This window comes from Carassius auratus, chromosome 3, assembly GCF_003368295.1.
Source record: "Carassius auratus strain Wakin chromosome 3, ASM336829v1, whole genome shotgun sequence".
NCBI classification, from domain to species: Eukaryota; Metazoa; Chordata; class Actinopteri; order Cypriniformes; family Cyprinidae; genus Carassius; species Carassius auratus.
The window spans coordinates 14,257,031-14,280,242 of NC_039245.1; the positions used below are offsets into that span (position 1 = coordinate 14,257,031).

The following is a 23,212-nucleotide window of genomic DNA, read 5'->3' on the forward strand; positions in this document are numbered from 1 at the left end:
GTTCGATTCTTTTCCGCGAACCGGTTCTTTCGGACGGTTCGATCCAATAAACCGGTTGAAAAAACCGGTTCATCGGTTCTTTCACGCTCGACGTAATGACGTCATTGGCGATGACGTAATGGCGTCACATCTATCAAACATTCAAATATATAAAGTCAGTAATCATAACTTTAGTCAGTTAAAACCCTCATAATCATGAAAAGTTTAGATTTGAGTTTTGCAACAACACCCAAATACAGTAACAGCAATAATGTGCATATGAGGATTTAAGTCTTGAAGATCTAAAGTAAATAAATTAGGTGTCATCAGCGCAGAAACCATGATCCACTTACTAAACATAATCCATTGCGATGTATTTGTTATTAAATGAACTTACGTTTCGCCAGATTGCCCTTCATCCAAGCCCTCGAAATACCCGCGCTCATAACATTACTAGCACAGAATCAGAATCAATCACCAAAAGAATCCCTTCGGTTCAGACATGCTGTGAGTCAGTCTGCTTCACGCTGAATCGCGCATGCGCAGTATCATCAGTTCATCGGTTCATCAGTTCTCAATTCGGACGCATCCGACAGAAACGATTCTCGGTTGAGTGTACTGATGATCCGAAAACCGATGCAACCGGTTCTTGACTCGAGAACGAGATTCGCTCTAACCGGCACGTGCTGCAGTTCAGTGTCATCAGCTGCTCTACTCGTGTTCATGTTCTGTTTACTACAAACTCAATTTGTGAATGTCATCATTAACTATAAATACAGTACAGATATCTCATAAAGCATCCCTTATTCCTATTAAACATAAGAGTCTTTAGAGTCTTAATTATTGTCCAACTTCCCTGAAAACCCATTTGGCCTATACATTATATACAATATACAGATTGGAAACATTTATCTAAAAAAAAAAAAAAAAAAAAAAAGTTCTTTTATCACACTTTCCGATGTTTAACAAAATAATTAAATAATTACACGCATGCGCAATATCATCAGTTCATCAGTTCATCGGTTCTCAATTCGGACGCGTCTGACAGAACCGATTCTCGGTTGAGTGTACTGGTGATCCGAAACCCGAAGCAACCGGTTCTTGCTCCAAGCAGTGGGCGTGTTCGTTCATTATCTGGCTCGGCTCGGTGTTCATCTTCAGTTCGGTCTTCACAGCAGTTCAGTCAGTGTACTGTTTGAGTAAATGAATTACTCCGGGATATTGGTTTATTCTGACTCAGAGGGAGTGTCAGCCACGTTAAAAAAGTTAACAGCTTAAGTAATTTGTGGATTAATGCTTATTGGAGACGTGAATCGTTTCAAACGATTCAGTTCGATTTGGTGAACTGATTCAACCGGTTCACTAAGAAGAACCTGTTAAATTGAACGATTCGTTCACGAATCGGCCATATTAAGTGTAATAACTCACATATTAGGAAATTTCTTACTCGTGATGTCAGCTGTTACTCAAAAGCACTCATAAAGTGCAAACAATATTTTTTTATACCTTCCACTGAGAAAATATGGTAGGCTACTAATAAATGTTTACTGCCAAATAAGGCAAAGGAAGTACATTTAAAGGTCCCCTTCTTCGTGATTCCATGTTTTAAACTTTAGTTAGTGTGTAATGTTGTTGTTAGAGTATAAATAACATCTGTAAAATTCTAAAGCTCAAAGTTCAATGCCAAGCGAGATATTTGATTTAACAGAATTCGCCTACAAAAAACGACCCGTTTGGACTACATCCCTCTAGTTCCTGCAGGAATGACGTCACTAAAACAGTTTTTTGACTAACCTCCGCCCACATGAATTCACAAACAGGGGGCGTGGCCTTGTTGTGCTCCGACGGAGAAGAAGGAAGAGCTGTGTTTGTTTTTGTCGCCATGTCCTTGAAACGCTGTTTTTTCATCTCTGAGTCCAATCATCTTTGTTTGGGCTTCCCAGGAACGCTGTACTTTGAGAATAATGGTTACAATTTACGTTTAACTCGGTTCCTGAGTTAAATATGCACATGTAAAACTATGTGCAGCACATTTTGCTGAGGACAGCTTGCTGAGGACAGCTTTCTCAATCTCAATCAGTTTAATGCCGGATTTGCACAAAGATTATTCTTGAAAGATGGAGCCATTCCCTCTTTGTCTGGACCACAACCGGTAAGTGTATTTTATTATTTAAGTTGGTGCGTTTAACAGTTTCTGTAACTTATTAAACAAAGGGCAACACTGTTTAGCTTTGTTAACTAGATGGTAGGGCTGTGCAAAAAAACAAATGCGGTTTTCATGCGCATCTCGTCAGTAAAAACGCTCCTCCTGTGACTATAAATACATCTCCAGCATGTGCGTTCTAGCCCAATCACGTTACCAGGAGGGCAGCGTGCGCTCAGCTGCTGTCGAATCACAACACAGGTACCGCTGGCCCAATCAGAACCCGTTACGTATTTCTGAAGGAGAGGCTTCATAGAACAAGGAAGTCATCAGAACGCTTGTGTGACAGTGAAAACAGCGGTATACAGATAGGTGAATTGTGTGAAAAATACTGTGTTTTTTTTACACGCGAAACATGAACACATGTTATTTTGCACATTGTAAACACAATCAAAGCTTCAAAAAAGCGCGTAAAACGGGACCTTTAAGATACTACTATCCTTGTAACACATTTATTAACAAGTTTAGAAAAGATCTCTTACCAAAATGTTATTTTTCTAGTTTAGAAAATGAAACGCACATTTATTTTCTAACTGTCAATATTCTGAAGACTTTTGGAAACCGGTATCTAGGCTGGTTTTTGATATATTTTATAAAATAATTAAAATAGACCAATCTATGATCCTTTTTTCATTTTAATACTGGATCAGATGTAGTTGAGAACACTTTGAAGGTGATAATTCTTCTTGGGAAGTTTCATGTACATAAAGCAAGAATAATATTCATTACTCCCTCCTTTACATTTTTTTTGTAAAGAACTTAAAATATTTTATGACTCATTGATTTCAACTACCAGGAACAAGAAATGTTTATAAACTTCCTTCATATTAAAAAATGTCATTTGTAAATTGTATTTTTTTTTACTATCCGTTATGTATATCTGTTATATGTATCCCCTTTATAGTTTTTGTTCTAATTGGTGTTAAGTATTTATGTATGTTTGTTTCTGAAAGAGAAACAAATAAAAAGAGATTCAGGAAGTGTCCGACTTCAAAGGTCTTTTTTGACCCCTCCCCTAACAGCAGCCGCCTGCTCTCGCCATAGACAGCAAAATAACTACATTTCAGGCGAGGCAAGGTGCATCGTTTTACTGTCTATGATAAAAACAATGCATCTCAAACAAGCCTAATGTATTCAAGTTTTTTTATTTTTTATTAAATCTTTATTAAATCTTTACGATACAAACAATAAGAACACACAAATAGAGTCATTAATACATAAACAAAAAAATATATATAAAAGTAATGTATTCAAGTAGGTATCGTGCTCTTGGATTAATGACTTTCTTAAGCAAAGAGTAATAAGGGTGAGAGTAGGAGATGCTATATCATCTCAAGGAATAATAGAAAATGGTACTCCTCAGGGAAGTGTAATAAGTCCAGTACTTTTTTTAGTAATGATAAATGATATATTTAGTAAGGTGGATAGGAGTGTTGGTAGATCACTGTTTGCAGATGATGGAGCTGTGTGGTTTAGAGGGAGAAACAATAAATTCATTATGGGGAAAATGCAGAAGGCGGTGGATGAGGTAGTTAAATGGTCATATAAGTGGGGATTTAAGTTATCAGTGGAGAAGTCACAAGTTATTATATTTTCCAACAAGAAAGTAGATAATGAATGGAAGTTAAGGATATATAACAGGGAAATGGCTCGAGTAACATCAGTTAGATTCTTGGGAATGTGGCTAGATACTAGACTTACATGGAATGAACATATTGATAAGATAGTGAATAGGTGTAAAAGAGTGTTAAATATAATGAAATGTATGGCAGGACAAGAGTGGGGAGCAGATAGAGGGGCGCTTCAAACAGTATATATAGCAATGATAAGATCTGTACTAGATTTGTGGGGAAGTCGTGGCCTAATGGTTAGAGGGTTGGACTCCCAATCGAAGGGTTGTGGGTTCTAGTCTCGGGCCGGACGGAATTGTGGGTGGGAGTGCATGTACAGTTCTCTCTCCACCTTCAATACCACGACTTAGGTGCCCTTGAGCAAGGCATCGAACCCCCAACTGCTCCCCGGGCGCCGCAGCATAAATGATGAACACTGCTCCGGGTGTGTGCTCACAGTGTGTGTGTGTGTGTGTTCACTGCTCTGTGTGTGTGCATTTCGGATGGGTTAAATGCAGAGCACAAATTCTGAGTATGGGTTACCATACTTGGCTGAATGTCACTTCACTTAGATTATGGAAGTATAGCATATGGGTTGGCGGCAGAATCACAGTTAGAGAAATTGGATAGAATTCAAGCACAGGCGATGAGAATTTGCTGTGGAGCATATCCAACAACACCTATAGTAGCTTTGCAAGTAGAGATAAATGAAATGCCGCTTAATATTAGAAGAAAACAGTTAATGGCTGTGTATTGGACAAATCTAAATAGTCAGAATGAGGTACATCCAACAAGGAAAATATTAGGAACAAGGAATGAAGAAACATAAGAGTTTTGGGTGGGTGGTAGAAGAAGATATTAAGGAGATGGGGATAAACAATTATAGATGTGTACCAAGAGTAATATATCCGAATACTCCTATATGGATTATTCCTCAGCCAGTAGTAGATTTAACATTACTAGAGATAAGACAGAGTGAAGGAAATAACGGGATGGAAGTAATGAGAGCAAATGAGTATTTAAGAATAACATATGGAGATAGTATACAGATTTACACAGATGCTTCCAAAAAAGGAAGGAGAGTAGGAGTGGCAGTCAATGTGCCAAAGTTAATGGTGAAGAAAAAAGCTAGAATTAGTGACCAGTTGTCAATATATACAGGTGAGTTGATGGCTATTCTGCTAGGAGTACAAATAATTAAGGAAAGGAAAATAAAAAATGCAGTCATATGTTCAGATTCTTATTCAGCAATAGTTAGTATCTATAATAAAAAATCTGAATCAAGGCCAGATTTAATCATGGAAATTCTTCAAAATCTCTTTGAGTTGAAACAATTTAAAATAGAAGTACAGTTTATGTGGGTCCCAGCTCATGTGGGAATTAAAGGCAATGAGGAAGCAGATAAATTAGCTAAACAAGTAGTAGATGAAGATAGGGTAGAAATTGAGTTATCACATAGTTTAAAAGAAATCAAATCAGTAATAAAAGAGGAAATGATTAAAAAGTGGCAACAATATTGGGATAATGAGAGTAAAGGTAGACATTTATATGCAATACAAAAGAAAGTGGGAAAAGGTAGGAAAAGAGGGAGAAATAGAAGGGAGGAAAGTATAATTACAAGACTAAGGGTGGGACATACCGGTTTGAATAAAACATTACATTTAATATCTAAGCATCCAACGGGTTTGTGTGAGAAATGTGGAAAAAGTGAAACTGTGGAACATGTGTTTATTAATTGTAATGGTTATGAAGAAGAAAGAGAAGTGCTAAGAGAAGAATTATGGAAGAATGAAGGGAAAGAGTTAACATTAAAGAATATATTAGACTTGGATATAGGAAATAGTATGGTTAATGTGTTGTTTCAGTTTTTGAATAATACTGGTTTAATGAATAGATTGTAGGATTAATATGTATATAGGATTATAGAGAGAGGTAGAAGATGCGGATGAAGTATAGTGTGAGACAGTGTAAGTAAATCTGGAGGTAAATAAGGTTGCGGATGGGAAGTGGGAGTTAAAGGGAAGTGGGGTGGAAGCTGGAGGAGCTGAACACGCAGCGCCAGTGGGTTTTATTTACTTTTATTTTTATTTATTTATTTATTTATTTTTTTTGGGGGGGGGGGTTGCTTAGAAATGTTAAGAGATAGGAATGTTTCTGATCTAAGCTACCGGATGATGGCAATAATGCACTGTTCAGTGCGGTTGCCAATAAAACGAAAGAAGAAGAAGAAGAAGGTATCGTGCTCTGTGTGCGTGCTTGCGTAACTTCCGGCTGTGGGCGGTGCTTCAGCAGCACGTGGGTGACGCGCTGCAAACATGGCGGATCAGAGAGAAGCATCTGTGGATCAAGAGAAGAAAAACACAAAAACAGTTGAAAAGGAGAATAACACACAGAAGACAGAAGAGAAAAATAACTCACTGACGCCAGAAGACGACAGCAACACGACAGACAACGAGACACAAGACGACACAAACACTGAAGAGACACACAAGAGCTTCAGAGATCTGGTGAGAAACACGCGTGATTCAGTTCACACCTCTAAGAGAAATGATTCATTAGACCGAATCTTTCACAAAGCGCGTTATTATTGCACTGATTTCGATATAATTCTGAATCAAACAGGCTTTTAACGCTAGAGTTATGTGTTATATCTATAGGTTATATCACTAATAAACGCGCGACTGCCCCCTGCAGGACAAACAGATAACTTCTCAATAACACACACACACACACACACACACTCTCCATGAGTGACAAGTAACTACACATTTCCATACCTAATCACGTGTAACTGTGTGTGTTTAGGGCGTCACTGAAGTACTCTGTGAAGCCTGCGATCTGCTGGGATGGAAGAAACCAACCAAGATCCAGATAGAAGCTATTCCTGTGGCTCTGGAGGGTGAGGAGCTCCTCTCACACACACAAACTAACAGACCTGACAGACACAGACACACACTCACACACTGTACACTATAACACACACACACACACACACACACACTATGGCTGCAACGATGCGTCAACGTTATCGATTACGTCAACTACAAAAATACGTTGACGTGCGTGAAATGCGTCAACGCGTCACACTGTTTGTTTACATCTCGCGTAATGGCATACTGGGAATGGAGAAAGTTGCATTCTATCACAAAAACAGAGACCACTGTTATCAAAAGTATGGGAATACTTTAAACAGAGGACAAATAAAATGGCCCTTTGTTCCCTTTGTAAAACCGATATGGTGTACCCCGTCAGCACAACTGTGATGCGCGAGCACCTCAGAGGAACACATCCTGGCACTCTCCGGTGTAACGGTTTAACTGGTTACCCTGTGATCTGATGACCAACTTCCTGCTTCAGGTCTCTGCTGCAGATGTGATGGAGCGACCGCAGCAGATTCGGCGATTCTAAAAGCACAAACTGATGTGATATTAAGTGTCTAATAAACGCAGACTTGCTCATTGCATGATTCTGATATTCTTGTAAAGATTACAAGTTATTGGTTTGATCACCCACAGCAGCTGAAGTAAGGATAAAATAAAAAATAAAGAAAGTTGCGTTAAAACGTGCCGCTTTCTCCTTCTTTCCAAAGCACTCGGGCAGTTGCGCCCCTGGGATGTCTGCCGTGTGTGTGTGTGTGTGTGTGTGTGTTAATCTGTGTGTGTATCCGTGAGTGTGTGTTAATTTGTGTGTGTGTGTGTATGTGTGGGGGGGGGGGTTAGTGTGTGTGTGTGTGTGTGTGTGTGTGTTGGGTTAATCTGTGTGTGTGTTAAGGGCGTGACGTGATCGGTCTGGCGGAGACGGGCTCAGGGAAGACGGGAGCGTTTGCTCTTCCCATCCTGCAGTGTCTGCTGGCGTCTGCTCAGCGTCTGCACTCTCTCATCCTAACCCCCACCAGAGAGCTGGCCTTCCAGATCGCAGAGCAGTTCGACGCGCTGGGCTCCAGCATCGGCGTCAAGACCGGTGAGCATCTCACACACTTTCTCACTCACTCACTCAAACTCACTCACTCAAACTCACTCAAACACTCACTCAAACACTCACTCACTCAAACACTCACTCAAACACTCACTCACTCAAACACTCACTCACACAAACACACTCACTCACTCAAACACTCACTCACACAAACACACTCACTCACACACTCACTCACTCAAACACACTCACTCACACACTCACTCACTCACACACATTCACTAACTCACTCAAACACACTCGCTCGCTCACTCACTCGCTCACACACACACATTCACTCACTCACACACATTCACTCACTCACTCAAACACACTCGCTCACTCACTCACTCAAACACACACTCACACACTCACTCACTCAAACACACTCACTCACACACTCACTCACTCAAACACTCACTCACACACTCACTCACTCACACACATTCACTAACTCACTCAAACACACTCGCTCGCTCACTCACTCGCTCAAACACACTCACTCACACACACACATTCACTCACTCACACACATTCACTCACTCACTCAAACACACATTCACTCACTCACTCAAACACACTCACTCACACACATTCACTCACTCACTCAAACACACATTCACTCACTCACTCAAACACACATTCACTCACTCACTCAAACACACATTCACTCACTCACTCAAACACACTCACTCGCTCACTCACACATTCACTAACACACTCACTCACTCACTCACTCACTCAAACACACTCGCTCAAACACTCACTCACTCACTCACTCACTCAAACACTCACTCAAACACGCACTCACTCACACACACACACATTCACTCGCTCACTCACACTCACTCACACATTCACTTGCTCACTCACTCAAACTCACTCACTCACTCGCTCACTCACACTCACTCACACATTCACTCACTCACACATTCACTCACTCACACATTCACTCTCACACTCAAACTCACTCACACGCTCGCTCACTCACTCACACACTAACTCACTCACTCGCTCAAACACTCACTCACTCACACACACATTCACTCACTCACTCAAACACTCTCACTCACTCACTCACACACACATTCACTCACTCACTCAAACACTCTCACTCACACACTAACTCACTCACTCGCTCAAACACTCACACATTCACTCACTCACTCGCTCAAACACACTCACTCACTCACTCACACATTCACACACTCAAACACACACTCACCTGCTCACTCACATTCACTCACTCACTCAAACACACTCGCTCACTCACTCACTCGCTCGCTCACTCACACATTCACTCACTCACACCCACATTCACTCACTCACTCAAACACACTAACTCACTCACTCGCTCACTCACTCACACTAACTCACTCACTCACACATTCATTCACTTAATCAAACTCCCTCACTCAAACTCACTCACTCACTCACTCAAACTCTAGCTCACTCACTCACACATTCACTCACTCACTCACACACCATCTGTGACAGCATGAATGTTCAGTGCAGGCGGGTCATGTGACCAGATCACAGTCTGTGTGTATCACACACAGTTGAAGTCAAAAGTTTACACACACACACACCGCTCACTGATGCCCCAGAAGGAAACAGCATGCATTAAGAGCCAGGGCTGAAAAGGGGATGTACACTTTTGAACAGGGACATTTTTATAAGCTCAACTCTTATTTTTCCTTGTGGACTATATGTAAACATCTCTTATGTGAAATATCTTCTTCAGGTCAGTACTAAATAAACAACAACATGCATTTTGTTAGTAAAAGCAGACAGTGATTGGGTTCAGTGGTGTTGTGACTCACATCAGCGCCCGTGTGTGTGTGTGTGTGTGTGTTCCAGCTGTGGTCGTGGGGGGGATCGATATGATGTCTCAGGCTCTGGTTCTGGCTAAGAAGCCTCACGTGGTGATCGGTAAGAGCTTCTCTTCTCATCTCATCACTCTTCAGTGGAGAACCGACTCATTACGGTGTCTCTGTCGAATGTCGTCGTGCTGTGATTTGATTCAGATTGTGATCCGTTCTCTGTGACTCTCAGCGACTCCAGGGCGTTTGATCGATCACCTGGAAAACACCAAAGGATTCAACCTGCGAGCGCTCAAGTATCTGGTGATGGACGAAGCTGACCGCATTCTCAACATGGACTTTGAATCTGAGGTACAAACGCACACTGCTCTCAGTAACGAGGGGAACGATCAGCGTTTGACCAGCTGTGAAGAATATGGTTCACCATTTGTGCGGATTATTGATCAATCAGTGGCTCTTTCTGCACACTGTATGTTGGTCCCGGACCATTGCTGGAGTGCCTTCTGTGTGAACACAAACACGTCCTGGGATTGATTCTGGGATTGATCCTGGGTTAGGGACCAAGTAACATTTCTGGGTTCAGTCCCAGAATGAGCTTTGTGTGAAATCAAGGCCAGAACTAACGCCGTAAAGCGTGTGTTGTAGTGATGGTGCAGGTTTTGTGCGACTCTTTTACCGATTGTTTTGAAGGTAGATCAACATTCGCGATGGAAAAAATATGTGCAAACTGTAATGAAGCAGAGATTAGTTAATTCTTCATTATACTGAGTTTGGTAGCCAACCCTATCAATAAGTGTTTTAACTACAGAAAGGTGTCAATATAACAGCTTGTAAATATGTCATTAAACCCCACATCTACGTGAGTCAGTAAGAGAACATGTGAGCTGTGACATATTGGTATAATTTTTCATTCCGGGCCGATGTCAATATTTACATTTAAAGCTGTTATTGGCCGATTCTGATATTGGTCAGATAATATCGTGCTTCTCTATTTGTAACTTATTTCTGTGATGCTCCGCTGTATTTTCAGTATCATTCCTCCAGTCTTCAGTGTCACATGATCTTCAGAAATCAGAATAATATGATGATTTACTGCTCAAGAAACATTTCTGATTATTATCAATGTTGAACACAGTTGTGCTGCTCAATATTTCTGTGGAAACTGTGATACATTTTATTTTTCAGGATTCACAGATGAATAGAAAGTTCAAAAGAAAAGCATTTATTTGAAATAGAAATCTTTTGTTAAATTAAATCTTTACTGGCACATTTAATCCATTTAATGCATCATTGATTAACAAAAACATTAATGACTCGGTGACCCCAAACATGTAAATGGGTGTGTGCTTTGAGCTTCGTGAAGTCAGTACAGTATCTGAACTCTCTGTGTGTTTCAGGTGGATAAAATCCTGAAGGTTATTCCTCGTGACAGACGCACCTTCCTGTTTTCAGCAACCATGACTAAAAAGGTACAAACGCAGACTGTTTTGTTTATTTATTTTTATATAAAAATTATTGTTCCGGTCCTTGATTCTGACAAGTTGAGCCATATTTCATAGTTCTTGTAAATGACTCTACATGCACCCTTCTTTACGTCCAGATCGTTGAGAAACAGAGTTGCAACACATTGATCTAGCCGTCACATCGTTCATGGAGCTCTCAATAGTTCCAAACAACTCTGTGCTGTCAAACTGTTTGAATGGGTGTAAGCAGGATAGACAGCAGTTTCACTATTTTGCAGGAAATTCTAGTGATTGTTAACACATCGGGTGCATTGATTGTATATTGGAACCATGCCAACTCTGTTTTACAATCGTATTTTATTCTGGGGAGTAATGAAGGGACAGCATTATTGTTTTTTTTTTCTTATATGCTTATGTATATTACAATTAGTGTAGTACTTGGGGTAAAAATAGAGAAAATGTTTTTAATTTCCAGTGCAAAGAGCTAAATTAGAGGTGTTTGGTGGCCAGAAAAATAATGTTCCTATGTAATGCCATTGTTTAACCACTAGATGACTCTAATGCCTCGTCTGGGGTAGACTCCGTGTCCGGTGTAGTCACAGCTTAAAGTCCGGGGTGGACTCACTGTCCGGTGGAGACTCAGTGTCCGAGGTGGAGTCTCAGTGTTCGGGTGTCCGGGGTGGAGACTCGGGGTGGACACTCCTTATCCGGGGTGGAGACTCCGAGTCCGGGGGGGAGACTCGGTGTCCGGGGGGGAGACTCAGTGTCCGGGGTGGAGTCTCAGTGTTCGGGTGTCCGGGGTGGAGACTCAGTGTCCGGGGGGGAGACTCAGTGTCCGGGGGGGAGACTCAGGGGTGGACACTCCTTATCCGGGGTGGAGACTCCGAGTGTCCGTGGTGGAGACTCAGTGTCCGGGGTGGAGTCTCAGTGTTCGGGTGTCCGGGGTGGAGTCTCAGTGTTCGGGTGTCCGGGGTGGAGACTCAGTGTCCGGGGAGGGAGACTCAGTGACTCGGCTGACAATATCACTTGCCAACATTCAGCACATTTTCCACTTGTTCTTAGAATCTCACATACAGTGTAACATGTAATAATTAAATAATTGACTAAAGAAATACGGTTATTTTATTTAGATATAATAAAAAAAAAATTCCATTGAAATTCAGTATTAGTTAATTCCATAAAAGTAGTTCGGCTGGGGAAAAAGTGAGTTTTTATATATATATATATATATATATATATATATATATATAACTCCCATACCAGAGACCCTTGTTTTTCCCCAAGATGAGGCGGAAGTGCAGGTGTGATCACGCTTTTGTGTCAATTGCACCAAGACTCTGGAATGATCTGTCCGTTTTTATTAGAATGGCTTCATCTCTGTCCATTTTTAAGTCTTAAGTAAAAATCTGTTTAAGGCTTTTAATTCAGGTTGAAGCATTTTTGTTTCTTTTTGTCTTTGTTCTATATATTTTATATTGCTGAACGTTATGATGTTCTTTGTTTTACTGTTTTTTATTTTTCATTATGTAATTGATGTTTTCAGCTAATCTGGTGTAAAGCACATTGGTATGTATGGTAGTAGTAAAAAGTGCTATATAAATAAAATTTCCAATGCCATTCTCTGTGTTTCAGGTGCAGAAGCTGCAACGTGCGGCTCTACAGGATCCTGTCAAATGCACAGTTTCCTCCAAATACGCCACCGTCGACAAGCTGCAGCAGTATTACATCTTCATCCCATCCAAGTACAAGGTTCTGTCTTTATTAAGTGCTGACTCTGACCCTGAGGAGTGTGCTGTCAGTGAATGTGTGTGATTTGAGGTTGTGTTTGTTCACAGGACTGTTATCTGGTCTCTATACTGAATGAACTGGCTGGAAACTCTTTCATGGTCTTCTGTGGCACGTGTAATAATGCCCAGCGTGTGGCGCTCTTGCTCAGAAACCTGGGCATCACAGCCATCCCTCTACATGGACAGATGAGTCAGGTACAAACTCAGACCATCTGAATATTACTGGTTTAGGCTGCACAGATTCAAATCTTGGGATAAACCAAATGTTCTGCAACCAAAACTATTATGCCAAAAACAGCCAAGAGCTATATAAGTGAAAAAGATTGAATAAAATGTACTGAACAATGAGATTTGTGGTGACGCAGTGAAATAGCGAGAGGCACACACTCTTTATATCGCAGCAAACATATCTGATTTAAAACATTCCGTGAAGGATGCACAAATCATTACAAACAATCACAGCAAGAGACTGCAGCGAATCTATTTCATGAAAAGATGATTGAAATCACCAAATGGCCTTAAGCAAACAGTAATTCATCTGCAGAATATTATGTTTTTTTAATACATGCATGAATTGCTTGTATTCTGACAGCACAAGCTCATTATCCAGGGTTTAAATTCTGCTCTGAAACAGTGTTAATCATCAGTTGCTCAGTAACATTTTATGAAGTTTAACAAGGCATGGATATAGCAATGTTATATGTGTGACAAACATCTTCCCAAATTCATAATGAGAATGTCCACTAGAAAGTAAAACAATATTTTACAATAGTTTCCACTTCAGCCAAGGATTTTCTTTTCGGTGCATCTCTTTTGAGAACATGAGCTGAACATGATCCGGTTGTCTTCTGTAGAGCAGCTTCACTCCTGAATAGAAGCTCTTTCTGTCAGTGATTCTGCTGTTTTGATCTCTGTGAAGCTGCTTTGACTGATCTGATGTGGCTCTCGTGTTCAGAACAAGCGTTTTGAGCAAAGTATGTGAGTGGAGTGGAGTGGAGCATTAACAACCATTAACCATTTCTCGCTTCTGCTCCACTCCGCGCTCACTGATATCAGAAACACTGTCTTCAGCAGAGCAGCTTCACTCCTGAACGCAAACTCTTTCTCTCAGTGATGTGCTGTTTTAATCTTGAGCTCTGTGAAGCTGCTTTGACTCAGACTGATCTGATGTGGCTCTTTGTGTTCAGAACAAGCGTCTCGGGGCTCTTAACAAGTTCAAGTCCAAGTCTCGCTCAGTCCTGCTGGCCACAGACGTGGCGTCTCGAGGCCTGGACATCCCACATGTGGACTGCGTCATCAACTTCGACATCCCCACACACTCCAAGGTGAACACACACACGCTTTACTCTGCTATGATAAAGTCAGATTCAAGCCTGAATGCATAGCAGCGGAACACTACACATCCCAAACACTTACAGAGTAGTTCATCTCTGAGTTTATCAGCTTGTTCTTTTGTCATGTGCTGCGAAACACACACATTGCATATTAACTTATGTTGTTATTATATGTAGGCATCATTGCTTTATCAAAGTGATTTCTCTCATCACATGGATAGTTTAAAACATCAACTTTTTATTACTCACATTCAGTGTTCTGCAATAGAACCATGATGACAAAATTCGATTAAAGTATACCCTACCAGTCAAAGGTCTTTGAACAGTAAGATTTTTAATGATCTAACCCTGCTTTATGCTCTATGAATGGCACTGACTCACAGAATATTAGGAAGAAGTGAGAAAAGGAACCATCAATTCTGATTGATTAGTATGTTAGGGAGGAAGTCTAGGAGGGTGCTAAAACAATATAATTCTGTAACCGTGCAAGAGAAATTCAGCTGAAGATACTGCACCGGCTACATGTATCTACCAATCGCAGACATACTTTCAATAGTTCCTTTTCCCCATTTTGTCTTTAATGCGAGACTGAAACTGGTAGTCTGACTCGTCCCTGTTTATGCTCATGCCCTTTGATACAGGATTACTAGTGTAAAATATTTAGAGAAATGATAAAGATGTTGAGTTTGGATTTAGGGTTAAACCCTTCATCATTATTACTAGGATTGCCAGATAGTAAGGTAACCTCTCTGGCTAACAGAAGACTCTTTAATGTCATGACATTTTCACCGTGGAAAAACATTGTTTTGCAGTGGACCTCTGAAAAAGCCCCCTCTGCGAAGGGCAGGCAAAAAGTGTTAATGGAACAATTACCACTGGGTTACCTTACTTGTATAATTCATTCAAAGACAGACATTTTCTTCAAATTAGGGGAACTGTTTGTAAATTATTTGGACCCTGGGATTGAAAATATTATGCTGTTTGGATTACATGGATAAAAATTTCTGTACTACTTTATAATGAACACTTATAAGCAGTATGTTAAAATTTGGGCATTTGAGCAGGGATTTCCCCCCTACTTTTAGTTCTTATTTTTCTTAAGTTGATGGATGTTGTTGATGTCTTTGCCTATTGTGGCTTGCAGTTTGTAAAAAAAAAAAAAAATCTGTTCAATACTGCTATCACGTGATGGAAGAATAACTGACTCAGAGGCTCGATAGATGAACGAATTTCTCTTTTCTGTACAGACTGCATAGCATTTAATCTATGTCAAGTCATGGATGATTTCAGATGTTAAACAGTCTCCTCTTGATTGTGTTTATTACTGCCTGCCTGTTTGTTTAGTTCAGTGAAAATGCTGGGGTTAGACATGATTGTTGATGTGAATTCAACTTCATCTCTACAGCAGATGATGTTTTGTTGTGCTGACATGAATCTGTTTTCGCTCAGGACTACATCCATCGTGTGGGCCGCACCGCCAGAGCAGGGAGATCTGGGAAATCCATCACCTTCGTCACACAGTCAGTCTCATTTTTCTGTCTCATGTGTGCGTTTAGTTTATGGTTACTCATAAGGGAATTAATGACACACTCTGCAGTCCTGCCAAGATTTTTAATTGTTCTCAACAGTGGAAGGCCAAGAGTAAATCATGCTTATGTATTTAGCAGACGCTTTTATCCATAACGACTTAGTGTATTCAGGCTAATATTTTTTGCCTAACATGTTCCCTGGGAATTGAACCCACAACCTTGTGCGCTGCTATCGCAATGCCCTTCCACTGAGCCACAGGAGCACACTTGATTAACTTTGTTGTTCTACATTTACAAAAGTCCCTGGAACACAATCAGTCATCAGGGTTAATTTTGTGAAATTGAGATTCATACATCATGATATAAATAATCTTTCCATTGATGTATGTTTTGTTAGGAGGATAATATTTGTCTGAGATACAATTATTTGAAAATCTGGAATCTGAGGGAGCGAAAAAATCTAAATATTGAGAAAATCATCTTTAAAGTTTTTAATAGTGCATATTACTGAACTATTAATTCAGTTGATATAGTTGTGGTAGGAAATTTACAAAATATCTCTATGGGACATGATATTTACCTAAAGCAACACTCCACTATTTTTACACACTATTTTTCCAACTCCCCCTAGAGTTAAACAGTTGGGTTTCACCATTTTCTAATCTCCAGGTCTGGCCGTATAACTTTTATCTTAGCTTAGCATAGATCATTGAATCTGATTAGACCGTTAGTATCTCGCTCAAAAATGACCAGTTTCTGTGTTTTTCCTATTTAAAACTTGACTCTTCTGTAGTTACATCGCGTACTAAGACAAACGTAATAATCTGTAATAATCAAGGAGCTCTCATTGTGTTTGTGCAGGTATGATGTGGAGCTGTTCCAGCGAATCGAAGCGCTGATTGGGAAGAAACTGCCGGCCTTCCCCACACAGGAAGAGGAAGTGATGATGCTGCTGGAGCGAGTTAGCGAAGCGCAGAGATTCGCTCGAATTGTACGTGCTCCTCCTGTGTTTGTGTGTGAGATCTCTGATGAATGTGAGTCTGATGAATGCATACCTGTCTGTTTTTGTCAGGAGATGAAGGAAAGTTCAGAGAAAAGGAAGCGGCCAAAAGCAGATGAGGACGCGGCTGACGATGGAGAACAGTCGAGCGGCGTGAGGAAGAAGATCAAGGGCGGCTCATTCAGAGGAAGAGCGAAGCGAGGACGCTGAGACTATGCTGGAGTCTCCTTTAGTACATCTAATAAATGCTGCATTTTTCCACACTACCGGGTCTTGCTTTTATTTTGGCTTTTTGACCACAAATAAGTCAACTTTTATTTATCTAGTGCTTTAAACAAAATACATTGCGTCAAAGCAACTGAACAACATTCATTAGGAAAACAGTGTGTCAATAATGCAAAATGATAGTTAAAGGCAGTTCATCATTGAATTCAGTGATGTCATCTCTGTTCAGTTAAATAGTGTCTGTGCATTTATTTGCAATCAAGTCAACGATATCACTGTAGATGAAGTGACCCCAACTAAGCAAGCCAGAGGCGACAGCGGCAAGGAACCGAAACTCCATCGGTGACAGAATGGAGAAAAAAACCTTGGGAGAAACCAGGCTCAGTTGGGGGTCAGTTCTCCTCTGACCAGACGAAACCAGTAGTTCAATTCCAGGCTGCAGCAAAGTCAGATTGTGCAGAAGAATCATCTGTTTCCTGTGGTCTTGTCCTGGTGCTCCTCTGAGACAAGGTCTTTACAGGGGATCTGTATCTGGGCTCTAGTTGTCCTGGTCTCCGCTGTCTTTCAGGGCAGTAGAGGTCCTTTCTAGGTGCTGATCCACCATCTGGTCTGGATACGTACTGGATCCGGGCGACTGCAGTGACCCTCTGATCTGGACACAGACTGGATCTGGTGGCCACGGTGACCTCGGAACAAGAGAGAAACAGACAAATATTAGCGTAGATGCCATTCTTCTAATGATGTAGCAAGTACATCGGGTGTTATGTGAAGTGTTTCCGGTTCCGGTTTACCTAATTAATGCAGCCTAGAAATCCTTTAACGGATTTGGATATTAAAAGCATATTAGTATGTTATGTGTATGCCAGGTTAAAGAGATGGGTCTTTAATCTAGATTTAAACTGCAAGAGTGTGTCTGCCTCCCGAACAATGTTAGGTAGGTTATTCCAGAGTTTAGGCGCCAAATAGGAAAAGGATCTGCCGCCCGCAGTTGATTTTGATATTCTAGGTATTATCAAATTGCCTGAGTTTTGAGAACGTAGCGGACGTAGAGGAGTATAATGTAAAAGGAGCTCATTCAAATACTGAGGTGCTAAACCATTCAGGGCTTTATAAGTAATAAGCAATATTTTAAAATCTATACGATGTTTGATAGGGAGCCAGTGCAGTGTTGACCGATTCCTTGCGAATAGAAAATGCGCAGAACACACATTTTGATGGGGATATGCCGAAACGCGTTTTCAAGACCAAATATTCGGGTTAGAAAAGGGGTACCCCAGGTATAATATCTATTAGTATAATTTTAAAAAAAACCGGGATATGAGCATATCCGGGGTTTTGCCGGTGTTTACATGACTGTGCGCGACCGGGTTATTGCTAATATCCCGGTACATGTAGCCAATAACCCGTTCAAAACCGGGATATTAGCAATAACCCGGTCGCGCACGGCCATGTAAACACCGGCAAAAACCCGGATATGCTCATATCCCGGTTTTTAAAAATCAGGAATATTGGCGACTGATTACACATTCCATGTATACAGGAGTAACTCTCTCTGCTCACGCATGTAAACGGGTTATCCCGAATGTTTCAGAAACCCAAATAGTGACCTTAACCCGACCATAACCCGAATTTTAACAGCATGTAAACGTAGTCAGTGATTCTACTCATTACTCTCTGTCAGGTGGACTATATTAGTAAACTCATGTAGGGAATAGTGAATGAGGGTGTAGGGTGTGATTTGAAACACAGCCGCCGAGTGTCGACTTTGAACGTTGTTAATTTACGATATATAGCAGCAGGCTACCTTCTCGAAAATGATGAATATTACCCAGAATGAAAAACAGTATATTACTGTCGAAATTTGGCCGTTTTTTAACAGCGATTTTTAACAGTGTAACTCTAAGGAGAGCAGTCTCAGTACTATGATACGGTCTAAATCCTGACTGGAAATCCTCACATATACCATTTTTCTCTAAGAAGAAATATAATTGTGAGGATACCACTTTTTCCAGTATCTTGGATAGAAAAGGGAGATTCGAGATTGGTCTATAATTAACTAGTTCTCTGGGGTCAAGTTGTGGCTTTTTTATGAGAGGCTTAATAACAGCCAGTTTGAAGGTTTTGGGGACATATCCTAATGACAATGAGGAATTAATAATAGTCAGAAGAGGACCTATGACTTCTGGAAGCACCTCTTTTAGGAGCTTATATGGTATAGGGTCTAACATACATGTTGTTGGTTTAGATGATTTAACAAGTTTATACAATTCTTCCTCTCCTATAGTAGAGAATGAGTGGAACTGTTCCTCAGGGGGTCTATAGTGCACTGTCTGATGTGATACTGTAGCTGACGGCTGAATGGTTGCAATTTTATCTCTAATAGTATCGATTTTAGAAGTAAAGTAGTTCATAAAGTCATTACTGTGGTGGTGTTGGGAAATGTCAACACTTGTTGAGGCTTTATTTTTCGTTAATTTAGCCACTGTATTGAATAAATACCTGGGGTTATGTTTGTTTTCTTCTAAAAGAGAAGAAAAGTAATCAGATCTAGCAGTTTTTAATGCTTTTCTATAGAATATGCTACTTTCCCGCCAAGCAATACGAAATACCTCTAGTTTTGTTTTCCTCCAGCTGCGCTCCATTTTTTGGGCTGCTCTCTTTAGGGTGCGAGTATGCTCATTATACCATGGTGTCAAACTGGTTTCCTTAACCTTCCTTAAGCATAAAGGAGCAACTGTATTTAAAGAGAGTCCATAGTTTCTGTTACATCATTAAGTTGTTCTGAGGATTTGGATATGCTAAGGAATTTGGATACATCAGGAAGATAACTTAAAAAGCAGTCTTTTTTTTTGTTATTTTGTTAATATATGTTAAAATGTGTAAGTCATAACATAATTTCATATATATATATAATTAAATAACAAAAAAAAAATATTAAACTGTAACTATGCTTCCACTTTTCGAGCTTGCTGTTTGGTTTAAGAATAAACTGGCAATTTATCTTAGATATTTTTGCTGCATATGCTACAGAACAACAAATTCAAATATGCATAAATGGCTGTCAACAGCGTCGCTGAAAAGAACAAATGCAGATGGTTCTTCATCTATAAAGTAAGCCTGACACTGAAATACTCAAAATAAATCTAAAAGAAAATACAGTAGTGACTATCAAGCGCTAGGCTTCACGTGTGGGAGCAAAGAACAAGCAGCTACTGCTCTTTGTTGTTTGTTCAGAAGTCTTATCTTATTAAGCTTTGAAACCGAGCAAACTGAGATGGCACTTGGAGACTAAACACAGTTAATATGTGTCCAAGCTTATTGAGTTTTTATTAGAACAAGCTGAAAGAGTTTCAAAGCAGGAAAAAAAAAACAATTGAAACTGCATTCTCTGGCAACGACAACAGTAAAGGCGTGGAGGCATCTATTCGTGTAGCAAAGCTCATCGCAAAGGCTGGAAAACCTCACACAATTGGTGAAAATTTGATTTTACCTGCCGTGAAAGAAATGGTTGGTGTGGTGGCCGATAAAGCAAACATTTCCAACATCATTGCTTAAGTACGGTGTAACAGTCAACCTCTGTCACAGGATCTTTAAGGACTGGTGGGTGCTATTTTCTTCCTAGCCACTAGGAGGATGCCTGTGGGCACATGGTATGGGATAAAACAGGAAGCTTCAGAGTAAGTGCTAGGATCTGTTTGATGCTGCCTCATGGTTGTTTGCTAACTAGTTTTCCAATCCTGTTTGAGAAACTGATTGTTTTCTGTTCAGATGTAAAATTTAATTGTTTGTGTGAAATGTTTGGGAGAACGGATGGTGAATCTATTTAGTAATCGATGTGTTTCTTGTAGTGGATTGGTTTGGGGATGGAGCTATTGTTCCTCAGCTGTGGATGTAGCTATGTGTTTGAACCAAAAACCTTGCTTATACTAATGGAGCACTTATATGATTAGTTTGACGAGAGAAATAAAGACTTGCCAAACAACTAAGCATTGGACAACCTCTTCATAATGGCCCACCTTGGCACCTACAGATAAGACCCTTTCATTTTCTGAGCTATTGAGGCTTGTGGACCTCAGATGACTGTGTTGGACATTTCGATACATCCATATGTATATATAAGGCCATGACTGAAAATACTTAATTGATCGCTGTATAACCAGTGAATGTTTTGTGATATATTGGGTTTTGGTGGAAAAGGAATGAGTAAAACTTTGAATATATGAAGAAAGAAACACTTCCACAAATGAGTGCAATGTTTATTTTAGATCTTATTCCAACTGAGTTCAATTGAGTATTGCACACATGATTACCCCTCTTTTATATAGCTGGGCTAGTGCAATTAAGCTGGGACAGTTATAGAATGGTGGCCAGTACGGGGAATGTTGTGTTGTAAATTAATGTGATGGGTTGATGTGAAGTGGTGTATGGTTTGAGGTTTACATTGGGTAACAGAAATGTTGATACCATCTCATGGAACAGAGGCTGAGTATGAACCCCCTTCAGATTTCACAGCTGGTCCATTTGTGACTAGAAGATACCCACCTCTCCTAAAATATCTTATAAACACTTTTAGTGAACTGTATCTGGATTCAGATAATGACGATGAATGTGGTGATCAACCGGCCATTCGTCTTCCTCCTCCTGATGATGGACTACCTGATTTATATACATGTGTAATTATGAACTGAACAAGTGAGTTACAATCAATCAATCAATCACCTTTATTTATATAGTCCTTTAAACAAAATACATTGCGCCAAAGCACTGAACAACATTCATTTGGAAAACAGTGTCTCAATAATGCAAAATGATAGTTAAAGGCAGTTCATCATTGAACTCATTGATGTCATCTCTGTTCAGTTGAAATAGTGTCTGTTTTAATTTGCAATCAAGTCAACGATATCGCTGTAGATGAAGTGACCCCAACTAAGCAAGCCAGAGGCGACAGCGGCAAGGAACCGAAACTCCATCGGTGACAGAATGGAGAAAAAAACCTTGGGAGAAACCAGGCTCAGTTGGGGGCCAGTTCCTAAGTCTAGAGGGTGATGTAAAAAAATTGCCTGAAAGAGTTCGGTCTATGTTGCTCACAAGAGAAATTTAGCAAACAGTGTAAGTATTTGGAGGAAAAATTTAATTACAAAATTGAAAGGGAGTGTGGAAGAGTTAAGCAGAGCATGAAGTTAAGCATTCAGGATTTGGGAAAATCAATGGCCGATTGTCTGAAGAGAGGAGATGCTCAAATTGAGACCAAACTAAAAATGTATGCTCATGTTGTATCTACTCCAGTTTCTCACCCTTCAACTGGAGCAGATTACCATGGAAGATCTATCCAAATTACCAATATACCAAATAATTTTGCTGATGCAATCTATCGGCCACCTGTAAAAGCTGAATTTCCTCAATTTGATTCTGATGATCCTGTCTCTTTCATAGAACGATTTGAGTACTTTGCCATTAGACCCCTCAGTGATTTTGAAATTCTAGCCGCCCTTACCTCAGTACTAAGGGGTACGGCTAAAGAATGGTGGTTGGCAGAGAAAAGACACATGATTACCTGGGAACAATTCAAGCAAGAATTTTTGCATGCTTTTCTTACAGATGATTATGAAGCAGAGGTCACAAAACATCTTTTAGAAAGGAAACAGGGTTCAGGGGAATCCATTCGTGATTTTGCTTATCATTACCGGGCCCTTTGTCCAAGATGGAAGATTGAGATTATGGAGAGAAAGATTGTTCAGGCCATTTTGAGAAATTGTAACCCCAGACTTGCCAGTTTATTGATAGGAACTGTGAAGGAAGTGAGTGAGTTGGTGTGAACTGGAATGCAAATTGAGAGAGATTTTGAAGAAGGGAAACGGTATTGGAGCCAGGTTAATGTTGAAAACCAGAAAAGAATATCTCAGTGTGAACGAAATTTGCTTTCTAAATTAAATCTGTCATCAACTCGCCTTATACAACTTTTGAAAAGTGAATCTCATTTAAAGACCCTGACGTTACCCCTGTTGATCAGAGGAAGATACTTTCAAGCCCTGGTGGATACTGGAAGCTCACTAAATCTGATACAGGAGTCCTGTTGGAGGCATAACTAACAGGAACTTTTAAGTTAGGTTCCTGTTGTCTGCACAAGTGATATAGGTCATACCAAGGTAGTCAAACATCACATCATTACCACCAATGACATACCTATTTGTAAGAGAGCTTACAGTGTGTCACAAGAAAAACAAGCCTTCATTGATCAGGAGAGTAAGTCGATAAGAAGATCATACGTCCTTCATTTTCTCCTTGGGCTGCTCCTTTAGTATAAG

General features: G+C 40.2%; 1 protein-coding gene across 1 annotated transcript; it reads left to right on the forward strand.

Annotated features, from left to right (window-relative positions):
• Positions 1-6,056: 6,056 nt before the first annotated feature.
• Positions 6,057-16,948, forward strand: LOC113055039 (probable ATP-dependent RNA helicase DDX47). Its single transcript, XM_026220985.1, has 12 exons — positions 6,057-6,299; positions 6,598-6,691; positions 7,564-7,752; positions 9,607-9,678; positions 9,802-9,920; positions 10,967-11,038; positions 12,665-12,781; positions 12,868-13,014; positions 14,007-14,144; positions 15,603-15,673; positions 16,544-16,673; positions 16,755-16,948. Exons 1-12 carry the CDS (start codon positions 6,108-6,110, stop codon positions 16,890-16,892), a joined length of 1,479 nt encoding a protein of 492 aa, XP_026076770.1. The 5' UTR covers positions 6,057-6,107; the 3' UTR covers positions 16,893-16,948.
• Positions 16,949-23,212: the final 6,264 nt, after the last annotated feature.

What these genes read in the sequence shown, in the direction of transcription:
- LOC113055039 (XM_026220985.1), top strand. Translation starts at nt 6,108, where the DNA reads ATGGCGGATCAGAGAGAAGCATCTGTGGATCAAGAGAAGAAAAACACA. An exon ending in CAGCATCGGCGTCAAGACCG is followed by an intron (nt 7,753 to 9,606) that starts GTGAGCATCTCA and finishes TGTGTGTTCCAG; the next exon opens with CTGTGGTCGTGGGGGGGATC. An exon ending in CAGCAACCATGACTAAAAAG is followed by an intron (nt 11,039 to 12,664) that starts GTACAAACGCAG and finishes TCTGTGTTTCAG; the next exon opens with GTGCAGAAGCTGCAACGTGC.